This window comes from Trachurus japonicus, chromosome 1, assembly GCF_045865225.1.
Source record: "Trachurus japonicus isolate A0001 chromosome 1, Traja_1.0".
NCBI classification, from domain to species: domain Eukaryota; kingdom Metazoa; phylum Chordata; class Actinopteri; order Carangiformes; family Carangidae; genus Trachurus; species Trachurus japonicus.
In genome coordinates, this window is record NC_140907.1 from 23,614,595 (window position 1) to 23,638,962 (window position 24,368).

A 24,368-nucleotide genomic window follows, 5' to 3' on the forward strand; every position below is an offset into this window, starting at 1 on the left:
TCTCTTGCTCTGTGATTTAAACACCCACTGCTGTGAGGCCAGAGCTGGAGAGTGACTTGTCTCTCTTGGTGTGCCTACTTATAGAAGTAATAAATGACGAGAAACAAAAGAAAACTGTTCGATCCTTAGTAGGCAGTTTATTTTTTATCTGAAGAAACGGAAAAAATAAATGACACATGAAAAGCTTTTAAACCTGGTTTAAACAATTATATAAAACTGTTATCATCATCTGTCTGATTTTAGGAAAGGCTAACTGATTAATCTAACAATCAAAAATAGATATTTGTGAGCAGAGAAATAATCTGGAAATATCAAGGTCAGCGACATTTCACAAGCTCTTTTTATTCTTCTTTGTATATTATGCATATAAAGTGACACTTATCCAGCTCCAACAGGTTCACAAGGGTTTCTTACAGGGCGACAGGCTGGCACTCGACAGGTCGGACCCGGAGCACCTCAGCGAAACCCTGTCCGAACCAGCAGGTGATGTCGGCCGTGTCCAGGGTGAAGAAGAAGAGCTTGTCCCCGCAGCGTGTCCTCCTGTAGACCGACCGTGGGTCTGCTGACAGCACTCCTCTGATGGCCGCAGCAGCCTCGTCGGGACCGCGCAGAAACTTGAACCTGGGTCTGACGCTTTCAGCAGGACCTGTGTGTGTGTAGTATACAAGTTTGTTTGTTTTCAGTAATAAATGACTGCTTTTATATTTATCAGCGGTAACAGCGCCCTCTTGTGGAGAAAACGATACCAAAAAGACACTCATAACCCTCCTGTTGTCTCCTGGGTCAAGGAAGAAAGGATGGAAGGAAGGAAGGACGAAGGACAAAGGGATAGAAGGAAGGAAGGAAGGAAGGAAGAAAGAAAGGACAAAGGGAAAGATGGGAGGAGAGAAGGAAGGAAAGGTAGATGGAGGGAGGGAACATTATTGTTCAATTATTTTCCTATGTTATTTGTTTTTAAACCGTACCAAATTTGATCTATGAATATGTTGGGTGAGGTTTTCATATAAGCCCTCTTGGGTTTCATACCTCCCCTTTGCACATCCCAGTAATGTTGACTGTTCATGTTGTTTATTTATATGATATTGTTTGTGCTAAATAAATAATAAAAAAAAAAAAAAACAGATTGGGTCAAAAAGGAAGGAAGAAGTAAGGACGAAGGGAAGGAAGGAAGGAAGGAAGGAAGGAAGGAAGGAAGGAAGGAAGGAAGGAAGGGAGAAGGATTGTGGAAAGAAGGAAGGGAAAAGGGAAGGAAAGAAAGATGGTGGGAGGTAACAGATTCGTTCAAGGAAGGAAGAAGAAGGAAGGAAGAAGAAGTAAGGACGAAGGGAAGGAAGGAAGGAAGGAAGGAAGGAAGGAAGGAAGGAAGGAAGGAAGGAAGGAAGGAAGGAAGGAAGGAAGGAAGGAAGGGAGGGAGAAAGGAAGAAAAGAAGGAAGGATGGAGGAAGGGAACAGATTGGGTCTATTTGAGCCAGAAGGACAACAGGAGGGTTAAGCATCACTTATCAGTCACACATACAGTCTTGTGAGACAGTCTTACCTGACAGGTGTGCAGGGAGGAATTCAGCCAGCTCCCTCTCAGCATTAGGAGTGAAGCGGACCTCCAGACCGGCAACAGGAGGCTCTCTGATCCAGCCAGCAATGGCGCTGTGGGACTCCTCTCCATAACAGGGGCGGTCCACTGTCGACTCCTGAGGTTTGCTTATTGAACAGTCTGAAACTTGGTCCTCGCTTTGACTAAGTTCACCTTGGGTCACGTAGGCCTTGACCTCCTCCAGCACCCCGTGCAGGTCGCTGGGCAGGGAAAACTGAGCGCTGACTCTTGATGAATCTACTAAAGGGGTATCAGCTTGACTCACTTGGTTATTACAATCGGTCCTTCTTCCACCTATTAGGCCTGACTGTGCATCTGTTTCTGAGTCTTCATACAGGTCCTCCATAGCAGTTACATCTGGCTGGTTTGTGCTTTGTTCATACGTCTCTGAGTCCATGTGAATCCTGGTTTGGGGAGAGTCGTACTCTGGGATGTAGGGTTTGATGTCCAGGACTGGGGTGCCTGCAATCATGTCAATGTCTGACAGGTGTACTGTGTCACCTAGAAAATAAAGGCAGGGAAGTTAATAATGTTCCTACCAAGCAGAGTCAGTTGTTTGTTTCTGCATGCAGGTCCTCACAAAGACACAATTAGCTATATAGTGGCGAGCAAAAGTAGCAAGTGAAAGATTAAATGATCTCGAAAAGGCATAAAGTTACAGGTGACACATTCCCTTTACATTTTAAACAATACAATTTTTTTTATTTTCATCATTCACATTTTCAAAATAACATAAAAGGAAAAGGACCCGCAGCAAAGGTTTGGGCACCCTGCACAGTTAGTACTACAGTAGTAGCACCCCCTTTGGAAATCACAGCGTGTAAGTAGTAAACATCTTGTCTGATGCCTTAGTCAAAGTTAACTGAGCTCAAGTCTGGGTTTCCTGTTATTTTGCAGGGTGCTGCTTTTCCTTTTTCATTCTAAAGTTGTAGAAAACAAAAATAATACTCTGATATTGCTTAAAATATTGCAAAAAGAGTGTTTCATGTTTAACCATTTAATCTTCCACTTGCTTACTGTAACTGTTTACATTAACCACTGTATATAGACACATTTGGTTGATACTACTCACCTACGATCTTATCAAGTTTAGCCAGAGTTAGACCCAAGGCATTTGGTCGATGCGGACTGCGTGTGGAGTACACACCAACTCTCTGACCGTTGAGACGAGGAGGCTTCACTTTGGCTTTGTAACTCAGGTGCCCATTTTTATGAAAGAGGAAGATGATCCTGTAGGACAGGAACAATGCAGAAACACAGATGTCATGGAATAAATGTTGGATCCAAATGTCAAAATATACACAGATGGTTCTGTTGAAATTGGGTTTTGAATAAATCTTAGGTCCACAAGTGATTGATTATGTGAGTTTTATCCAGTCCCCCTCATTGCTGCTATCAGGCATAAACATTCTTTTAAAAAGCCGAAAATCAAGTTGAATTTTAATGGCCCTAACACAATATTGGTCTCAAAAGGCTTCATACGCCCACATTAGACAGGAAACAAGAACCCTTCTCTCGACCAAGGAGAACTCATGATAAGACAGAAAGACATTTTAATGGCTTTTGATTCAAACCACAGTGCAGGTACATTACTAATTTATAAATGGTTTTGCATACACTTATGTCAGCCAATCTATATCCACTCTAAAATCCTGAAGTTTGACATGAAATCAAGCTTGTGGGCGAACCTCTGAAACCCACATTAACCCTATTAAACCCACAGCAACTTAATATGACAATTATCCTAATATTGTTCCTTGTGAGACAGACGACAATAATACTTTTTGTTGACAACACCACACAATGAGCTGGACAGTGTAAGTTATAGATAAACTAGTAGGCCAACCTCTATGCAACATACCAGACATGGGAGTACTGCTCCAGGCCCACCAGAGCGTGCTCGGGGTTATTGAAGACGCTCTGCTGGATGCGCAGTTCGGCTCTCGAGGGTCCACAAATGGTGGGCTGTCTGGGTGTCCCATTCTTCACCGAGAAACAGGAACTGATGTAACCGATCGGGACCGTCTGGATGTTTCCTGTAATGGTTCACAGTTAACAATGATGTGTTTAATTCACAACATGGTAACAACACAGAAACATGTTACATAAACGCACCAAGCACTTTCATTCCTGTGTTGCACCATCATTCATCCTTTATTGGAAGATATCTGTATTAAGTTGTCAACATGCACACTGAGAACTGGGGATTTTTTCTAAATAAATATTTCAGTGTCTAAGTGACTAATAAAGAAATCAAATACATGATAAATTAATAATAATAATAATCAATAGTTGAAGCTTTGACTTATTTTTATAATACGGAGCACCTTTGACACAGGAACATTTTTACCTACACAACGGCAACACCATGCAAAAATAGAGCAAATGGATAAGGAGGGTCTATTCTTATTAAGTCCTCACAAGAAAATGTATAAATAAAATAAAAATGAAATAAAATCTACTCATTACAGTTATATGCTAAGGGGTATTCCTTGGCAAAAATGTGTTAAAACACATGCAGATACCTTCACAGCAAAAACACAATATTACAAGCCTTTCTTCAAATGTACTTTTCTTTGTATGAACTTTATAAACACAAACAGTAACAGTGCCATGTGGCTTTGCAGAGATTAAAGCTTGCAAACATTTTTTTTTACAGGAAACTTTCACCCAATTCTGTCTGAACATCACTTCAACCTCTGAGGTACTTCAGTTTGTTTCTTGAAGTGGTTTTAACATGGATGTTGAGGTCAGCTCTGGATCGCAACAAGCTTGTTCACTGTCCTGACTCCTGACTGACAGTAGGAAATTTGCATTTCGAATATCTGATTATATATCCTATCTTCCCTCGACATCATCAAAGATCAATATTTTTTTATCTGCAAGATTGACAGGTTGGCTGTGATAGGGTTACTGAGTAACTGCCACTGTTTCCCCTCCAGTACATGTAGTAGTATGTAAGTAATAAACATTTGAAGAAAGACTTGTTTTGTATGCTGCATGGTTGGTGTTTATATAGCAAAACGTGTAATTTGCCTAAACATTTGCATACAGCTGTGATTATTACCTTGCTCTAACGCAGCCTGAGGTGATGCTGCTGGTGTTTGTTGTTGGTCTCTGACAGCTTCACTCACTCCAATCTTGGAGACAGCAGACTGAATGGATATCATGTGTTTACGATTAGCTCTGACTGCGCTGTCCAACATCTGCCTGTTGGAAGAACACAAGAGGATAAGACAAAGTCAATAATGTGTTAAAAGGACAAGGACACGTACAGATGTTATGGTGACACAGGGTCAATGCAGTAGTCTACCTCAGGTTCTTGATTTCTTTCCTCATCACAGAAACCTGCTGCTTCAGTTTATTGGTGTTCTCGCCGCAGCAGTCACACATAGGACTCATGTTAAAGACAGAAAATGTGACAAAAAGGGCAGCTTTTTGGGATCTGCTACCTGCTAAAGAGATAAAAACACACAGCACGTTAGCGACGCATGCGGGAGTTCCTCATTGCGGAAGTAGTCGGCTACACATTTGGGTGTTTTATAGTTGGCCAACCAGGAGCGTTTCACGTGACAGACTATGGCTGACAACACAATGAAAGACTTGTTTTTTACGCAATTCATCGCATCCTGTTCATTTAGGAGGTTTGTATTTAACAACATACGCGTGCTATTACACAGAATCCACGTGTGCATGTCGCAAAAGCCATTGATAAATATGTACTGCTGCTTACGGACCGCTGTAGTGTAGTTTATGTCAGCAGGGGGCAGCCAAGAGTCATTTCATCTACTTTTTTTTTTTGACTAGCTTTATTGATGAATACAAAACCAGCACATACAAAACACAGAAATACACAATTAAAAACAGCCGCTGGTGGAATATATCATAGATAGAATATATCATAGAATATACCCATACTGAGGTGCTTATACCTTTAGAGCAAAACGTTGCATGGAAATTCAAAAAAACTGCACAGATACAGAGTTTAAACACACCAAAATCACCCAATATACATGTATTGTTGTAGATGGAATACAATATAAAGTAGTGCAACATTAAAATTGTGTGTATGTGCTCATGCATGATTGATAACAATAAAATATCCTGACATATAATATGACATGACACTACTAGTGGTCACTCTGCTGCATAATGAGTGCACTTTGCTTATAGAAGTAGGATACTAATACTACTAATTTTACTTTTGCTTATAGGCCTAATGGATGTATTGCTGTATAAAGGATAAACTTACAGACTACCAGCAAAACAGTTTTGCAGACAGGCAGTTGCAAAGGGGCCAGATGTTTGGCTCACACATGCCTTAGCAAACAAAGTACAAATTACATAAAAGCACCAGTGACATACAGGTGAAATGCTGTTTGTCAGAGTGACACTGCGCACACTATACGCAGTAACAGAGATATACTTTTTAATTTCATTAGACAGTGATAAAGGTTTGCTATTGGTCTGTTCACATTCACCAGTTCAAATTTGGCCGTGGTTACACTTAAATCCATCAGGTAGAATTCATCTTTATTGTTCCTGCAAATTTCCCCATTAGAGTAAAAACAAATACAAAGTCTGGATGTTACAACAGGATGTCCTCAGAAAAAGAATACAGGAATCAATGACAGGCCCAAAATCAAAATTGGATTAATGAGATTCACCTTATGTTTGAGACTGTCATTAAGACAGCTAGTCTCAAACGGGGAATGGGGAATGAAAGTATAAAATCATTTGATCATATTTTTCACATTTACCATTTACACACTGAGATGAGTGGCTCTGGATGACATAATAACAAGCAGAGTCTGATGATGTAAGCAGTGTATTTTATTAGGTGAAAAACAACTTACAAAATTCGATCAAATAAATGCACAATTACAAATACATCATTATCAGTGATTTGTGTCATTTACCTTTAAATAAAGACAAGCTTAATTTGCTGATGACTAAATGCAAAGTACAAAATGAAATTCATGAACTAGCAGTGAAGCGCAAACCAAAAATAAATAAGCATACAGGTTTGGTTTGAATTTATACAATTTTTCAAATAAGAAATGCACACGCTCAACACTCATCAGGCTGCACACTAACCAAAATAACACTCAGATACAAACTGTGACAGAGTAGGACGAAGTCTGGCTTTGTATGTCCTGAACTGGGGCAGTATCTGAAAAGTGTATTTTAAAACATTTGAATTAATTTCCTGGGAAATACTCTTGTGGCAGAGGCGGAGAGGACAAAGTTGGAATCGAGAACATTTTGTTTTGTTCGGGTACGTTGACCGACGGTGTCTCACTCAAATCTAAAAAAAAAAAAAGACAGACAAACAGCACATAGTTAATAAAAAGAGAAAACATTCATTTTTTTTACAAAACCGTAATTGTCAGAAACTCTTAAACCACTTCCATACCATTTACACCTTCATCAGCTCCTTGGTCTTGGTATGGATTGATATCTTCCTCCTCATCTGGGCCCAAGTCCTCAATCAGGACCTGGTCCAGGGCCTCCCTGCCTTGTGACTCTGTGTAGAGAGTCTCCACCTGGGGGGGAGCAGGAGCTGCAGCTGGAACAGGTGCTTGGGAAAGAGCTGGGACTTGAACAGCATCTGGATCTGGAGCTGAAGCTGAATCCTGGATGAGGATTGGAGCCGAATCTATAACAATAGCAGGAGCTGGGGATAAAACAAGAGCTGTCTTGTTGACTGGATCTGGAGAAGTCAGATCTGGACCAGGAAAAAAGCTTTGGGGAGGTCCAAACAAGGGCACAGAAATAAGGCCAGCAGGGGCAGCAGGGGCAGCTGCTGGTTGCGACTCCAGTGTGTCGCCTCCCACGGCGAGCAACGGGGTCAGAGAGCTCGGTGTTTGACCTGAGATGATCCCTGCAGGTTCAGACACCACCACTACTGCAGGAGCTTCCTGAGCAACTGCCGTCTCCTCCTGAATGAGGGATATCTCCAGCGTGGGATCAGTCTTCCTGGGCCTCCCTCTCTTCTTGGTGCCACTCTTCTCGCTGGCCCTTGATCTTTTCCTCTGGCTCTCCACCCTGGCAGAACAGAGTATTGTAATCAAGCTCAACAACAGTGGTCACTGATACAGCTCTTTGTAATTCTTTTGCAAAGCTAATAGTACAAAGTCCTTGACCTGGCTCTGAGGCGTCAATAGAAATACCAGAGCAACCTTTGGTTTCCTCTTGCTCCATATTCAATATAAAGTGATAAGCAGCTCGGGTGCTGATAATTCACAGTGCTCTGTAACATAGACAGTCTAATAACTCAAGCTCTGGTAAGAAGTCTTCACTAAAACTGTGTGAGAATATGTATTCAGAGTGTCATTAGGCCGGTGTAGGTTCTTCAATTTGTAGACTGTCTAAGCTAAGCCAAACACAGTTACTCCGAATGAGCATGGCGGTAGGCTAAATGTGGGTCACTTTGCAAACATTGACTGTGCTTTTCAATAAATTTACCCCAAAACCCACTGGTTAGTCTCCTTCTCCTCTGCTTCAGCCTTTCTCTTCCTGAGAAGATCCCTGTCCCGCAGCCTGCGACCGATCCCACCTTTAAAACAGAAATCCATGCAAACAGATCATGAAAACAAGTCAAAGACACACAAAGCAGTATCTGTAACACTGACTTGTCAATGTAAGACTACTGGTGACATAGCCTATATGGATTATAAATAAGTTCTTTTTCTTTAGCAAAACTCTGGCAGGTCTTTGATTGAAACATTTTTCTCACTTGGTTTTAAAATATGATTATCCAGATGAACTAAACCCTTGTTTGTAGTAGGGCAGATTAGATGTTGACAAAAAATATTTCTGTGTCTGAGTTGACCAGACTGTATGTAAATGAATAACTGCATCACTAAACTTTCCACTGTGGAAATTTTGGTTTTTGGAAGACCTCAATTCAAAGAAGAGAATATATTTTGAAAATTACCTTGGTCCTCATTGGGATTTTTATATTCCGACTCCTGTTTCTCTTGTTGCAAAGCCTCCTCCATTCTGAGTCCTTGTATGAATGAATTCAGCTCATTGAAGGCGCGCGAGTCCAGAAGAGAAGCCCGAATAACTTCTGACTGTTTTCTATTCCCACCCCTAAATGAATTATCTGGTTAACCATTACCATAGTGCTGGGAGAGTTCTTGCAGCTTCGGTCTTATCATATTTGTAAAGCTGGAGGAGTTGGCACAGGACTGACAGAGAAAGAAAAAAAAAAGAAAAAGACTGGACCAAGTTGTGTGGGCAGTGCATGATAGGGATAAAATGCACTAGGCCAATATACTGTATATGTAGTTATGGAGAAAATGTATACCGTTTTTTTTTGTTTTTTTTTAACTTCTGCTGTAAAGTATATGTAAAATGTTTTCACTCATAGAAGACTGCAGAGGCACTTTTCTTTTTTTGAGGGTCATCTGTCAAATGTTGCTGTTACTTAGAAATTATATATTTTACATTGACTGGTTTGTCAACAATGTCTAACATGCATAATATTGCTGAAGGGTACAAAAGAGGTAAAGAGTTAAATGAAGATCTGAATGTGAAACAAGGTTATATTCACTTTGTGTTGCTTTCTGCAGTAGGCCTAATGCAGAAATGATTAACAGTAAGTGTTTTTTTTCCCCTTGTGAAGCGATATCTTTTGTAATACTTGGGGTAAACCACGAAGATGAAAAGCCATTAAATGGCCAGAGACCAAGCAAGAAATCCTGTCATAGACTATAGTAAGGGCATACCCATGTTATCTCTCAGATGGAGAGCTGCTCGGTTGGGGTGTGTTCTCAATCTTCTCACAGCACATTGAGCGCTGATGTGTGTGTTTGAGCCACACAGTGAAAGAAGCTGTCCAGCAGAGTAAATAACACCCAACCGCCAATTGCCTCCAACACTGTGGGAGAAACATGGAGAGTCCTTTGTTAAATTCACTTGCTTGTGTATTGAAGGAGCTTCTAGTAATCGACACACATTTTCTGAAATTATAGTGAGAAAAGGGTAAGTAATTGCCTGATTTCATGTAATTCATGGTTGAAGTCTTGCAGTGGAAAATATGCTCCTCCACTTATATTCTGAAGCTCATTCTGCAAGACAGTCTCCCTGTCTGAGAATTAAAGTGTGATTTGCACAGACATTTAAACTATTTAGAACATCTCAGATAATCGCCTATATCTGCATTAATTTTCAGCTAGTTAAAAGATCATAGGGTGCACAAGGTTAACTCATCAGCTGGTAAGTTCAACAAACAGAAACATAGACTTTTTTTCCAAGTATTCCCATCTTTGCAAATGGGTGATTACGAGTAAAAGACTAATAATAATAAATATGCTGCCACTCTCACACACCCATGCTGTTGCACAATGAAATTCAACTTTGAGGGATGTCAAATGAGATATTACAGTGCCATCTTCTGGTGTGCCCTCTAAACTACCAAACATTGATTAAAAAAAAAAAAAAGAGTAATATACTGTATACAGTGTGTGTGTGACATACATGCACAGGGCCAATATTGAAGGAGCTTCTAGTAATGGCTTATACTGTAGTCCGTTGACAGTGAATATGGTGGGTGTACAGAAATATATCTAAATTATATGTTCATGTGTGCAATATTTTTTTCTATGCTACGAATCTCAAAACAAGACCCTAACTTGTCAAACATCCAGAATATAAATGCTGATTCATAGTTCACTAAGAAAAATCCACAATGCATAGGCTACTCAGTGGACTCTACTTGAGGGCTCTGGTGTCTCAGGAAGTCAAGGGGGTTGGGAGTGGAGGGGTATCCAACCCTACCATATGCATGCACAATGCTCTCTTTACTGCAAACCAAATATACCCCCTCCTTTCCTCGCTATGTGTCCAAAACAGTGTAAAGAATCTGGCATTTATGAATAAACAGAGCACAACAGTTTTTGCATTATGCAGTTTATTGAAAAAGTAAATCTCACAATGATTACAGCGTCTTCATTCCCTGGACTATCATAAAACAAAAGATATTTTGTTTTTGGAAGGCAACAGGTTTGAGTAAAAAGAGGAAATCTTTGAGACGATGGGCGTTCGCCATTCTTCATAACAGAATATGAGACAATAACAACAACATGGCGTAAAATATCTACATCAAACTGGGGAGGTTTTCGACTAATCAAACTTAATTAGTCAGACAGATAAACAAAAGTTCACCGTTTGACCGACTTTTCTTTTTGACGTCGAATGGGTTTTTTTTGTGTGTGTGTTTTTACGTAAAATGCGCACGTGCTCTGCACTCATTTATTGAAAGTAAGTGAGCAGACAGACAAAAGGCTCTTGTCTTCACTAAATACTGTACAGTACTTTCCTCGCAGAAATAAATTGCACCATAGGACTGTGTCGGGGCAGCGTCATGTTTTGTGACTGCAATGGCTTTAATAGAGGCGATGGGCGTTTCTGGACGCAGATGGCGCTGTTGAGCATATATTTTGTTTCAGTCCCGTTTCCCTCCATGGTTGTCTCCTCTCTCCGACTAACTTAGCGTTTGGCTCAGTTCATTATACAGTCCTATATTCTCCCTCCATTAGGGCATCTCTTGCCTTTGGACTGAAAGATCCCACCTAAAACCCAAGAGAGAAAAGTTTCACTTTCACAGGGGCAAGATGGACATGAAAAAGAGGATCCACTTGGAGCTAAGAAACAGGACACCGTCTGATGTGAGTCGTGCTTTTTTTAAAAACCAACCCTTAGTTTTCTGGCTAGCCTCTTGCTTGCTAGCTTAGCTTGCTACTTTTTTTTGCTTTGCGAGTGACCTGTGTGGCTAACGTAATGGTGACCACATGGGCTTTAGATTATCTTTCTCGTTTATAATAGGGCGGAAAACACTCGCCATAACAAGCTTATTAATCCTCCACACTGTGCAGGATTGGGCGTATAGGAGGGGGAAAGGAAAGGAGACGAGAAAAGCTATATTCAATCGTTACTTTGAAACGGCGGAGTCCTCAGCTTGCTGGCATTATTGCAGTGCTTTAACCGTTTCGCAGCCTCCTTGGTCAGTGGTACACACGATACAGCTCGACTCCACCGTGGTAGCACATTTAGTAAACTTCTTTTTACGCTGATATATTAGGAAATCGGCTTCCTGCGCCGCCGCGTTTGGCTATTCACAGTAGAGCGGTATATTTTATACAGACCTTGGAAGCCATGTTTGCTGCTAGCATAACTGCTAAAACGGGGGTCTCTCTCTTCTTTTTATTATTATTATTTTCAAAAAATCCACTTTATAACTTAAAGGCGTTTGTGCTAAAACCGAGTCATGTCTTGAAATTTCTGTACAGTGCGTTAACGTTAAAATATCCAATGGCCAGATTGAGCAGCGACAACACACACAAAAAACAGTCACTTGGTTCACGAGTCATCCATACCTTGACCACTTAAGCTTAACTGTTACTCTATGTACCATATAGCCAGTTGAAATTTCCACACAAAACCAATGCAAGCAAGCAGCCAACTATTCCTGTAATAATCTTGATTTGCTTTAAAGCCACGTTTTTAAAAAGCTGTTGCGATCCGTAAGTTTTAAAGGGGGGTGTGCAGCGCAGCAAGATAATTCCCCTAAAATAGAGCGCACACACACACGCACATACTTGTGCAATAGCCACGTTACCATTTCATATCCATGTATTTACACTAGTGTAAATATTGCATACTTTTTTTTAAATGAAGTCTGTTGAGTCAGAATCGTAAAGACAGCGAGCAGCCCCCTAACTTAGTATTTTGTTCCCGCCATATTACCCCCTTCGCTACACTGATCAAAGACAACAAAATATGTCCGGTTGTGGCTGCAAACACCGAACACAACTACCCTGTCCTACGAACGGCCGTTTAAACAGAACTCGACGCCGTTTTGAAATTAAACGTTTCGAATTGTTAGCCCCAACGGCTTCGTTCGTGAACCGAAGAGACAGCCTGCTTGAATGACACGGGGATCCGGCGCACCGCGCTTGATGCGTGGGCAGCCAAAAACTCGACGGTCGGCGTTTCCCCTGTCGACCCATGCACGAAATAAAAACAAAATTTAACATCGAAAATAATGTATGTAATGTGAAAGTAGCTGAAATGAACTCTTCCTTGAAAAAAACATCACTTTTCGCCATTGAAGCGTTCAGAGAACTGCATACTGTATCTCGGGGATCGCCATGTTGTCATTCTGTCGTCTTTGAAGCTCTGGGAGAAAGGAACGGTCTCCATCTTTGTTTTTTTGTTTTTTTTTCTCTCTACTAAATTTCCGTTCTCAATATATTTCCTTCGCCACTTCGACCTGAAAACGATGCAGTTACCCTGAAACAAACTGGCAATATCGGTCGTTCGCTCGACGACAAGGAATATTCCACTTCCCAAATGAAAGCTGGTTTAACGGAGAGAAAAAAGAGACTCTTTACTAAGGGTGTATTCGCAATCCTTTCCGTTGCTGTTGGGTTGGCTAATGGCGGGCGGACAGACAGAGCTGCTCTCTAGCTGCTCCTCTACCGCACGGCAGCGTTTAAAAGGGGGCAATGGCTAGCCTGTAGCGAGCTAGCTCACAAAAATCATTGCATTTGTCATTAGTGACTGCATCAGCAGCACCAGGCCATGGGGAGAGAGACTTGCTTTGCTTTGCTTTGCTCTTCCTCGTCTCAAAGAAATCAATGCATTAACTGTCGTGCCCGGGTAAAATAAAATCGAGCACGCAATGATACGAAGTGTTTTAGTCGGAGACGCAAGTGTCCATTTCGGCGTTTTTAACAGGAGAAGTCGTGATCTTTGACGTTTTACAACAACTTTTTTTTTTTTTGCAACGTTTTTGTCCATCACTGACTTGCGCAACCAGTGTTAGCTTTAACTGTCTCAAACTAACTCCGCCTTCAGACTTGTTTTTCTAATATTTTTACAGAAACTACAAAATGCCTTTAATTACTTTGCACAAAGTAATTTTGCAAAACAACACCCCCTATTAAAAACGTTTTGATTGTATTGTTCCCAAGCTTGTTTTCTCAGTTTTTACTGACAAAAAATACATTATTTTATTTTTTAGAGAGAGAAAGATAAGGGCCTATAATAAGTATCTTTATAAATATATATATATATTTTTTTACATGTTTTAGAAAAAAGTTTAGTTAGGAGTGAAAAAGTATTGGTAGTTTCAGGAAATGCATAAATCACAGTAGATTAGATATTTTTGTTTATCTGATGTTATACTTTTCTCTGTTCCAGGTACGAGAACTTGTCCTTGACAATTGTCGATCAGTTGAAGGAAAAATCGAAGGCCTCACAGCTGAGTTTGTCAACCTGGAGTTCCTCAGTTTGATAAATGTTGGCTTAATCTCAGTTTCCAACCTGCCTAAACTAGGAAAACTCAAAAAGGTAAAAATAAAATATGTTTCACCTTCATTCTTTTATGAGAAAAGCTGAATTCTGGGGCGGGAAATAATCTTTCCTTCTGCTGTTTTAGCTGGAGTTGAGTGACAACAGAATCAGCGGCGGCCTCGATGTTTTAGCAGAGAAACTACCCAACCTCACACATCTAAACCTGAGTGGCAACAAATTGAAAGACATCAGCACGTTGGAACCATTGGTATGTGTTTCCAGTCTTGTTGCAAGCCAGATGTAGGTATCGCTCCTCATACAGTACAAGGCCTATGAAAAATGAATTCATACCTTGATACCTTGTCTGTTTTGTTATTTTAACTCATGCTACTTGTGGTACACCCACCCATAGTATTGTAAAGGCTAATGCAAGCTATTTTGTGTCTCTACAGCATACAAACATTTACCATGTGGCTACAAATCTGGATGTAAATGTCAAAATAGTTGTTTTTACACTGCATCACATCACATGAATGAAGTGAGACTCATCTCCATCTGATGTTCTTCTATTTAGTGGTGCAGGAAATTGCAGCTAGACAAAATAATCAAATGTTTATATTTGTCTAATCCAGACAAATAATTTTTAAAAAAGTTCATCTTTTTGATGCAAAAATTATGCAAATCCAACTTTGCCTCTGGATCTTTACTGTTGCTGATAGACAGCACTACCCACTACACTAGAGATATTAAGAGGCATAACTAGCTCAGTGTAAATAGTTCACTTGTCAACTCAAGACATGTCATCGTCACTTACATGAACTGTATTTAATCAACAGAAAAAGCTGGATAACCTGAAGAGTTTGGACCTGTTCAACTGTGAAGTGACAAACCTGAATGACTACAGAGAGAGCGTGTTCAAGCTGCTGCCTCAGCTCACCTACCTGGATGGTTATGACATGGAGGACAGGGAAGCCTCCGACTCTGACGGAGAGGTGGACGGGGACGGCGTAGATGATGATGAAGATGAAGGTAAGGAATTGCTTTGTCCAACGACTGATTTTCTTTTCTGTTGAAAGGAGCTAGAAGCCTAGGTTTTTTTTATTTTTAAGGCTGTTTTGTTGCTAAATAGAAAATAAGAATAGCATACTCTGTGATGGTACTTTGATATTTTATCTATAGCATGGCTGCTTGTCTTCAACTTGTTTTAATAGAGATATAGATTTACTTCAACGTCTAACATGCAGTGTATGTTTTGATCTCAGCGTTCTTGTGTTGTCTCTGGTTGACCGATCGTTTTTGCTTTTGTGTTGCAGAGGGAGAGGAGGAGGAAGATGAGGACGGAGAGGAGGAGGACTTTGATGAGGAAGAGGAGGACGAAGAAGACGAAGAGGAGGTAGAAGGAGAAGAGGATGACGATGAGGTCAGCGGAGAAGATGAGGTAAAATAAATTATATATATATAATATATGAATATTTTTGAATGATTCGTGCTTTTTCTGTTTTTAATTTGTTTAATTTTTTATTTACCAAGGAGGAAGACTTTGGTCAAGATGGAGAAGTTGATGAAGAGGATGAAGATGAGGATGAAGATGAAGACGGTACGTAACCATCTCCCAAAAGAGCAACTATACATCTAGTTTTAGCTTGAACCTCAAACACCTACATCTACAGCTAAGTGCTTCTTGACTCATAGTCCGATTACAACTCCAATCTCTCCACAAGCTACAAAGTTTCTCCACAAGCTACAAAGTTTCTTCAAGAGCAGGAAGTTGTTTCTTTTTTGGTCTGGAGGACAGAATTAACTAGACTTTACACTGAGAAAATTGCCACCACAAAGAAGCCAGCAAAATTAATAGCATTATAAATCACCCGTTCGACTAGAAACTAAAGGTGTATTTAGTGCCTAAAACCTTTTGTATGAAACTAACATTCCTCCAGTTTACCAATTTCTTTGTAATCTTGATGATTAAAACTGAAAATGCTAAATAATTCCAAACAGTAAAAATAAGCATTATTGTTTTGCCCACTCTGGTAATCAAGTGTGGTGTGTGTGTTTGTGTTTGTGTGGGCAAAGGTCGTTGGTTGGATTTATTTAAGCTGCAGTTGTCCAGTTTTGGAAACAAAATGGATCTGGTATTAATGAGAAGATAAAGGTTGAGCGTCCTTTAGTTTTTGAGTTTTATTTGGACACGAGTTGCAATTTTAAACAAAACAAATGTGTTTAGATAATTGACACATGTTCAGGTGATGGTATTATACAGTATGAGGAAGCAGCTCACAGCCAGTTCTTGAAGTCAACATGTAGCAAGAAATTAGTGAAATAGTAGTGAGTAACTTAAAGTGAAGGCCAAATTGCGATGTTTAGATACAGACGGCCAGAGTATCCATGAAACGACAAATCTTTTGGTCGTTCCCAGTATGCAACGGTCAGTTCATACCAAAACTGCTGGGTACTGAGAGTATAGGGTGGGTGTTACCATGGGGATAAGATGGCATCACAATGCAGGTTTTGCTGGGACATCAGCATTTATGTGGATCTTACTTTGACATGAAGTACCTACCTAAACAGACCAAGTACCCCGCCTTTGTGACAACAGTCTTCCCTGAAGGCGGTGCTGGATTTCAGCAGGACGATGCACTCGGCCGCTCGGCAAAAATGTTCATACAACTAGTTGAAGGTGTTGCCATGGCCCCCCAGTTCCCCTTTGTATATCTTATATCTTAGTCAGAGAGGGTCTGCGGCATGAGCTGGAAAAACTAGTCCAATCGAAGGAAGCCCCTCGTCACAACTGTCAGGATGTCTATGGATATTCTCATGGTCAGGATTAACAGGGTTTTCTGCTTAAGTCTCATTGCCCGTTTCCACGGGACACATTCAGCGCTCTTGTTCAGTCCATACTTGGACCAATCAGAGGTGTTTTGGTTCGGCAGGTGGTGTCAATGTTGTGGCTGATCGAGTAGCTTACACTTTATTTTAAGCTCCTTATCCTGTAACATTATAATGTGTAGTCACAGTGAAACCATTCACACAGTTAAAAAAAAGAAAACGCCATGAGTACCTCATAAATATTGCTTTAAGTCATCGTATTTCTAAAACATGCTGCACTTGAGTTGTGTGAATGAGATCAACAGACCAAAGTGATTTCATCATGAAAATAATTGTCAGATTAATCAATATAAAAAAAAGAAAAAACTCAACTGCAGTGCCAGTGTGGCGGTCTCGTCTTTTACTAAACACTCCTCTCTTGTTTGTCCCAAGAAGCAGAGACTGGCAAAGGCGAGAAGAGAAAGCGAGACCCTGAGGACGACGATGAGGACGACGACGACGATGACGACGATTAAGAGCAAAACTGAAAACAAGAGCCTACCGAGTTACCCTTCTTACCCCCCACAAACCCGAACGTCCGCCCTCTTACAACTCGCACCGCCTTTGTAATCCACGTCTCCCCCCCCAGCTCTGAGCTCTTTTAACGGGGCAAGACTGTACCGGATGGGTGGGCCGAGTGGAGCTGCCCCCTCCCTCCCCAAACCTTTTTTTCTTCCCCTCCCCAATGGAACTGAGAGCCACCCAACACCCTCCACCTCACCTACCCCACGGCCCCCCGAGGTTCTCAGGCAGCCCACCACTCAGCATTCCACAATTTCACTGTCGACCCCTCTTTATGTATTCCCGTGTGAGAACTTTGGGACTGGTATCTAGTTTTGGGTCTGTGCTTTTAATATTTTGTTGGATGAATTATTTTTTGTTGTTGGGTTTATTATTTCTCATTTTTTGTCTTTTTTTTTTTTTTTCTGTTCCTTATTTTTCCCAATAAAATTATTGCTATAGCAGCTGTGCAACCAGTGAGCCATGATTTTTAGTGTGGCCGCCTGTTGCACAAATCAAGGTTGTAGCTACATTTTTACTTTCTGTATGACAAAAAAACAACTTTGTAAATAAAATGTTAACATTTTGTGCTTTTCTCTCTTCCTGCCTTGCTTTTCTCATGCTCCAAAATGAACGTAAAGGGATGAAATAATGGCCAAATGGCCACTTTTTTTCTTTTTTTTGTTCATCCGTCCCTTCTGCTGTTCAGCTCTCAACTTGTTCTCTACAGTGATGGTGACTGTGTAACAAGTCCACAGGAAAGGCTTTGTGTCCAGTCTTGAAGATAAGTATGGATATTTTAACAAGTTCGTCCCATGCCAGTATGTATGTGGAAATAGCAGTTGCATGCTGTTCATTTCTTCTCTCCATACTTGCCATGTGGAGATCCTATTGCAGTGAATCCATTGTGAGAGATGGTGGGACAAAATCCACAGTCTGTTCTGTTATTCACCAACAGCTAATACTCTACTGTATAAGGCCTTAGCAGCCTGAATTAGCTAAATGAAGTACGCTCCAAAGTCTGTCAAGGATGAGATTCTCTGTTTTAGTAACTCAGCAAGAATAATTTTAAAAAGACTACTGGAGAGATTAAAGAACTCAATCCCCAAAACTCTTTAGCTTTGGTTAAATACTTTTTTTTTTTTTGCACAGAATGAAGACTGTGGATCTTGTCTACCATCATAAATATTGAAGAACAAACAGGAACAGATCACTTCATGGCTATAATGGAGTGGAAAAATTAGTGATTCCCAACCACATTTTTGGCTTCCTGATGCAGTGTCTGCTCAGCACATGTCTTTGAGCTGTGAGCAGGCAAATGTTTCCAGGCTTCTGCATTTGAATATTTTTTTTATAGGGATGAAAAGTTAAAAACTACAAGAAAGGTAGAAATGAACTTATTTGATGTGAAGCATGACCTGATGCTGTATCTCGATGTCAGCATGGGTATTAGTTGGTTACAGCAAACGATAGCTGAATGCACAAGAAGCATCTGAGTATCGTTTTAAGACAGACCTGAAAAAAATATACCTATTCTTATCTATTCTTTAAGAGTTAACATGAGTAAACAAGTATCTTGTAGTCTGCAGTGTATTCTGTAACAAGCTGTAGTTTTGATCCACTCTTACAGAAAAAGTTATGTAACACAGAGATGCAGAGCACTGGTCTGTAACCTTTATATTTAACATTAAGCCCACAAATGGCAACTTAACTATTACCCTGTTTTTGAAGAACCAATAATTTCTTTTTAAGAGTTTATGGCTGCTGGTTCGGTATAGAGCTCATTTTTATATTCTGATCACAAGCCAGACAATCATGTACAGATGAAAATGTTTGTTTCCACTTCAAACAGTCAACGGTTTAATTGAGGAAACAGTTTTTGTAAGAAAAATAGTGAACTCTGCCCTTATATTATTAACATGTGCAACTGAGTGAAATGTTTTCTATTTTATTTATTTTTTTGTTTCAGTGGTCTGTGGTCTGATTTACTAGAGAAGGTCTACAAACAGACAAATTGATTTCCCAGAAAAATTTAATTGTACTTCATGTGATTAATATATTTTTTACATGTTTTAGAGACAATATTAAAAGAAATGGGATAAAGTCTTTTTCAGTTTTTACTAAAAAACAAAACAAAACAAAACATACAGACAATTTAAAGATCACAATGCATTTAAGTCAGGCACAGTGAAGCTCATATGAATCTAGCAACAGTCCTCAAATTAAACAGTTTATTAACTCAGACATGTTTCAACAGTAAATGCTACAGTTGAATCTGCAGCTACATTATTGCTCCATAATAACGCAAGAGATTGTTAGTGCGCATGCTTTAAAACTGAGAGGTGTCTGGAATATATTGATGTTGTTGTCATTTGGTTTGTTGGTAGGTTGGGTTTTTTGTGAGGACTTAGTATTGTATTGGCCACATTCAGGAAAAGAGTCATGATCAGCGGCTGCACTGAACTATTACAGTTTTCTGTAATACAATCATCACTCTACCACAACATTGTGATGATTCATTCATAAAACTTTGTGCCTTTGAAAAACAACAAATGCACTGCCTGTTTTTAATAACACACACTAATGTATGACGTTTATTATTGTCCTCCATTTGCACCAGTGCAAATAGTAATACACTAAAAGAATGGGTATTCATGAATGATCTAGTAGTATCATTTTGTGGTCGTAGCTTGCAATTAGTGCCATCTCTACCAAAACTGCAAATGTGCAGTCAAATTCACTCATTCATCAGTTCCAGTAATTTATTAATGCACTGAGATGAGGTTAGGGGCGCCACAAAAAAAGGAGATCTTTATCAGTGTAGACAAAATTGATCCAAACGAGGCTGAGATATCCTGATTTTTGGTTGCAAATCAAGTTAGACCTACATTTCCCATTTTTGATTAGACCCTTCCCATGCAGTTAAAGCCCATTACAAGTAAACCAATCTTAAAGCAACTCAACATCAACATCGTAAAATACATTTTTTATTTATATTTTTTCCTGCTGCAGCCTAATGTGGTCTGGTGAGACCAGGGCCCAATTTCACAAAGGCAGACTTTGACTATTATGGCTTACACCTAAGTAATAGACTTCTGATTCAAAGTGGATTAGCTAAAGGATTCTGGATACATTACACAGTACCAAGGACATAAATACTCAAAAGAAAAACTATAGTAGGTGGACCACAAGAGAGGCTGAGACAATGAAAGTGAAGATGGCATTTCTAGCAGGTGTCACTGATTGTTAGCATGAAAACATGGATCTTAGCTCAGAGTTTGGGTCAACTGCCCAACTCCTTGGATTATTTTTTGTGTGAAAATGTCTAGCTAGTATTAGACTAACATTAGAGCAGAAAAAAAAAAAAAAAAACTTAGACCGAAGTCAAAATAAAATGTCTAAAATCTAAAAGTAGCTCACAGAGGAGTCAGTTCACAGGTCTACGTCATGACTTTTCTCTAGTTTTCACTTCTTGTTTTCAATTTAACATATGAGAAAACAGTTTATAGCTACTAGTTGTACCAAAATTATTTAAAGTCCAGCATAGTCATGGTTTACCCACACAGGTGGTGGTGTGTTTGACTGACATCTGACTGTATTTACATTGATGCAGCAGTTTGGGTGGGAGAAGTTTCATGTTTATCGTTCTTATTGGAACTTATGAAACTTGGTAGGCTAATAGGTCCACCTAACCTATATTCACTTTATCTATCCCCGCCCACTTGAACTGCAATTGTATTGCAACTCCCACTCTTCACTAGCCTACAAGTCCAACCAACTTATCAAATAAAGTCAAAACCAGGATTTGAAACACAATTGGAAATGCCTCTACTGGAAGAGGAATACTGTGATGTCTAATCAACAACAGTCAGAGAAAACACCTGTGTGGGTGTACAGATCCTTTAAAGGGAATAGTAGCCTATACCAGGAATTATTCTGTTATTCCAAAAACAAGTAGACGTATGTACAGTAATAAAAAAAAAGTGTTTGCACAATTTTCCAATTTTTTTTTGAGGGGGGGGGGTTCTGTTTACTTCATCTACTAATGTCAGTAAAAATGCTTGCAATATATCTATAAACAAATGCCAAATTCAGTTACATGTGAGCTCACAGGTGTGAGTAAAATGGGGCTGCACATTTGCTCTTGGAGGTTCAAACAGTGCTAAAAGTGGCAGCTGCTAATATACAGACCTTTAAGCGGCAAGACATTTCTTGTTTTATTGAAGTGGAGCAAAAGTTTGTTTGTTTAAAAAAAAAACAATGATGCTGAATTGTTTTGTGAGTGAAAATAAGACATATGTAAGTGAATCTAGTTACCTTAAACTGTTTAATGTGAAGAAACAGCTCAATCAGCCCTTGAACGAGTCCACTGTCTGACTGTGAAAACAGCAGCTCATGGTGGGAATGTGTTGAAACTTGTCCACTAACAGCAGTGGACGGTGGTTACAGTTTACCCTGGCTGACCGTTGCTGCTCCTGGACAAAAGTCAGCCAGGGATGCTGCTGTGCTAGAACTGTCCCGACAGAGGTCAAAGGGTTCACAGATCGCTATTGTATTGAAAACAGTGTGCCTGTACGTTTGTGGATTGGTGTGGCAGTTTCCACGTGTTACCTTTTTTTTTTTTTTTTTTTCTCCCCCAAGTGACCATGAAGCGTAAGCCAGATCTAGAATATAATTATGGTGCTTTTGCCTCTGACTACATAAATACAGGCATGCTTGGTCATTCATACAGTTTCTGACTGGCTATTACATGATCAACTAATGGCTGTGATGTTGGTGTTAGCTAATACCTGCAAGCGCTTGAGTGACATCTAGGCATATTTACATGTCTACCAGCATATTGTTTCTCACTACAAGTTGGCGAGAGACAAGGGAATGTTTTCTTGAAAAAGTCACGTCAAAATCAACAGCAACAAATGTGAGAAACTGGTCCTACCACACCGCGCCAAAAACTATGAAGTTCAGAAATTCCCTGAGGGAAAACATATCTCTACAAGCCATTAGTGTGGATTTTACCATCTGCTCAGCATAAATCTGTGTACATTTTACAGTTATTTAAGCTTGTTGAGGTTGCTTTAACAGACTTTCACTTAGCTACGCACTTAAAACCTGACAAAACATTCATGAATCTCTTTTTAAGCTTACTTCTGTTCCACTCCCCTCACAAAGGTATTTTCTCACACAGGCTTTCAAAGCAGAAATGTCATACTGGGAATCTCTGTGTACCTTCTAAATTTTACTTATTTGTACTATGTAAAGTCAAATTTAGTTATTTAAAGAAAATATAATTATCACAGGATAACTTTTTAAATTTTAAAAATTTAAATTACTCATGTCACGTCATCATCCATGATATTGGCTAAAACACTTCACACAAATCTAGCACAAAGACTGTTTTGTCAACAGGTCTTTCATCGTTTTGTGATATTTATATAAACAGCACATTTACCAAAAATGGTAAAATAACTAGATAGGAACGTCTTTTGTTGTTGTCGTTTTTGTCCGTTTTGTCTGATCCAGAGAATTAAACACCAGACACATTAGGAAACCTCATCAAATTGATAAAAACAACAATCATACAAAAACATTTGCTACCATAAAACGGTCCTGATGGAGGCTGTACTTAGGCACAGTGGTGCTTTAAGCCGACATAATCACAGTCACAGTGCTGTAATATGCTAATGTTATAGCCATGTTTATAATGTAAGCATGCATGTTAGCATGCTGGCAAATTTACGACAAAAAACAGTACACCTGAGGCTGATGGGAATGTTACAGGTTTGGTTATAAACCAGCGTTAAATCAACATTTTTGGCCTGATGATAGTGCGAGATTAAGGTTACGGGATCACCAAAGGTTTACAATGTCTCTGGAGGGAGATATGAATGAACAGGAGTATAGGCTACCCCAATATTGATGGCAATTTAGCTTCGACAGTTCACTCAAATCTGTAATTGTCAACCTCATAGAGGTGCTCACAGATAGTCAGCTGTATAAAATCATCAGGGTAGATCATTGATAGCACATCAATGTCTGTACAACATTTTGTGCTAATCTGTGTAGAAGACGTTGAGACTTTTCATTGGATTGGGAAACATAGCTGCTCGCATGGCTAAATTATTAAAGGGACGGCTTCCACAATCCACTATCAGGTCTGTATATTTTGCCTCCCTCATATGTAAATGGTACAGACAAAATAGCCTATTGGGAACACCTCAGTATAACACTCCACATCAATATCACCAATCTGCAACCTTAATAATAAAGATAGTGGAATAATTTTAAAGCTTAAAATACAGGGCAGAGCTGTTATTGGTTATTTCTGTTAGTTAGATAGTACGGGTGTACCTAATAAAGTGGTGAGGAAAGGTGGGAGTCTAATGGTTTACATTATCTCCGCTGCTCCTGATATCAGTATTATAGAAGATTTCCTTTTAGCTGATAACAGAAAACCCCAGTATCACAGATTATCTTTTTTATGAGGCAATAGAAAGCCACTCTGTGGGAAAATACATTGCAACGTAAAAGCTACAGTAGAGGAATGTGAGCTAACTTGAAAGTGGTGCAGTACTCAGGCTCTAAAAATGGCTTCAAAATATTTCCTCACGGTGACCTCTCACCAGCGAAAAGCAAGCAGCCTTTAGACAGTTTGTGTGCTGTATTTTTTCAACATTACAAATGTGAATTCAATTATTTTCGTTGACTGTATTTTTAAAATAAATATAAAAATTAAGATCAAAACTGCTACATGGCATCAGTTACAGAATTGGCTTATACAATAGCTGCAGTGAAAAAGACTGATTTTTCACCAAATTTTCCAGTCATTCAAGAAAAAAATAATAATAATAATAAAAAAATTGAACAAATGCAGCTAGATGGAATGGCAGAACACAGCTGGAATCATGATATTGTCATTCAAGCACACATACTGAATGTTAAACACCACAACCATCTCCACTTACAGTAGTTTACATAATGGAAAAAAAACAAAAAAACAATCACCAAGCATAGAAAATAAATTCAGCGTTATCATTACAATCATACAGGATGTCTGCTCCTGCCCTGCAACAAACTTTCAAATGACTCACAGACAGTCACATCATGC

General features: G+C 39.6%; 3 protein-coding genes across 8 annotated transcripts; 1 reads left to right on the plus strand and 2 right to left on the minus strand.

The window, feature by feature from the left end:
• Window positions 1-122: 122 nt before the first annotated feature.
• Window positions 123-5,102, minus strand: trmo (tRNA methyltransferase O). Its single transcript, XM_085781022.1, has 6 exons — window positions 4,905-5,102; window positions 4,659-4,801; window positions 3,453-3,627; window positions 2,664-2,821; window positions 1,538-2,092; window positions 123-646 (listed from the first exon to the last, which is right to left on the minus strand). The coding sequence occupies exons 1-6, from the start codon at window positions 4,991-4,993 to the stop codon at window positions 411-413; spliced, it is 1,356 nt and encodes a 451-aa protein (XP_085637148.1). The 5' UTR covers window positions 4,994-5,102; the 3' UTR covers window positions 123-410.
• A 1,304-nt stretch (window positions 5,103-6,406) lies between these two features.
• Window positions 6,407-8,634, minus strand: hemgn (hemogen). Of its 5 annotated transcripts, none has more exons than XM_085781071.1 (4): window positions 8,532-8,634; window positions 8,072-8,150; window positions 7,017-7,639; window positions 6,407-6,899 (listed from the first exon to the last, which is right to left on the minus strand). In XM_085781071.1, the coding sequence occupies exons 1-4, from the start codon at window positions 8,593-8,595 to the stop codon at window positions 6,793-6,795; spliced, it is 873 nt and encodes a 290-aa protein (XP_085637197.1). In that variant the 5' UTR covers window positions 8,596-8,634; the 3' UTR covers window positions 6,407-6,792. The 5 variants fall into 5 exon arrangements, with proteins under 5 accessions (XP_085637197.1, XP_085637190.1, XP_085637181.1 ...); XM_085781064.1 differs by having other exon boundaries at window positions 7,008-7,639; XM_085781055.1 differs by having other exon boundaries at window positions 8,060-8,150.
• Window positions 8,635-11,086: 2,452 nt separating this feature from the next.
• anp32b (acidic (leucine-rich) nuclear phosphoprotein 32 family, member B) lies at window positions 11,087-17,849 on the plus strand. 2 transcript variants are annotated; one of them, XM_085781083.1, is made up of 7 exons: window positions 11,087-11,268; window positions 13,805-13,954; window positions 14,043-14,165; window positions 14,734-14,926; window positions 15,211-15,335; window positions 15,428-15,494; window positions 17,156-17,849. In XM_085781083.1, the coding sequence occupies exons 1-7, from the start codon at window positions 11,215-11,217 to the stop codon at window positions 17,236-17,238; spliced, it is 795 nt and encodes a 264-aa protein (XP_085637209.1). In that variant the 5' UTR covers window positions 11,087-11,214; the 3' UTR covers window positions 17,239-17,849. The 2 variants fall into 2 exon arrangements, with proteins under 2 accessions (XP_085637209.1, XP_085637218.1); XM_085781092.1 differs by having other exon boundaries at window positions 17,159-17,849.
• Window positions 17,850-24,368: the final 6,519 nt, after the last annotated feature.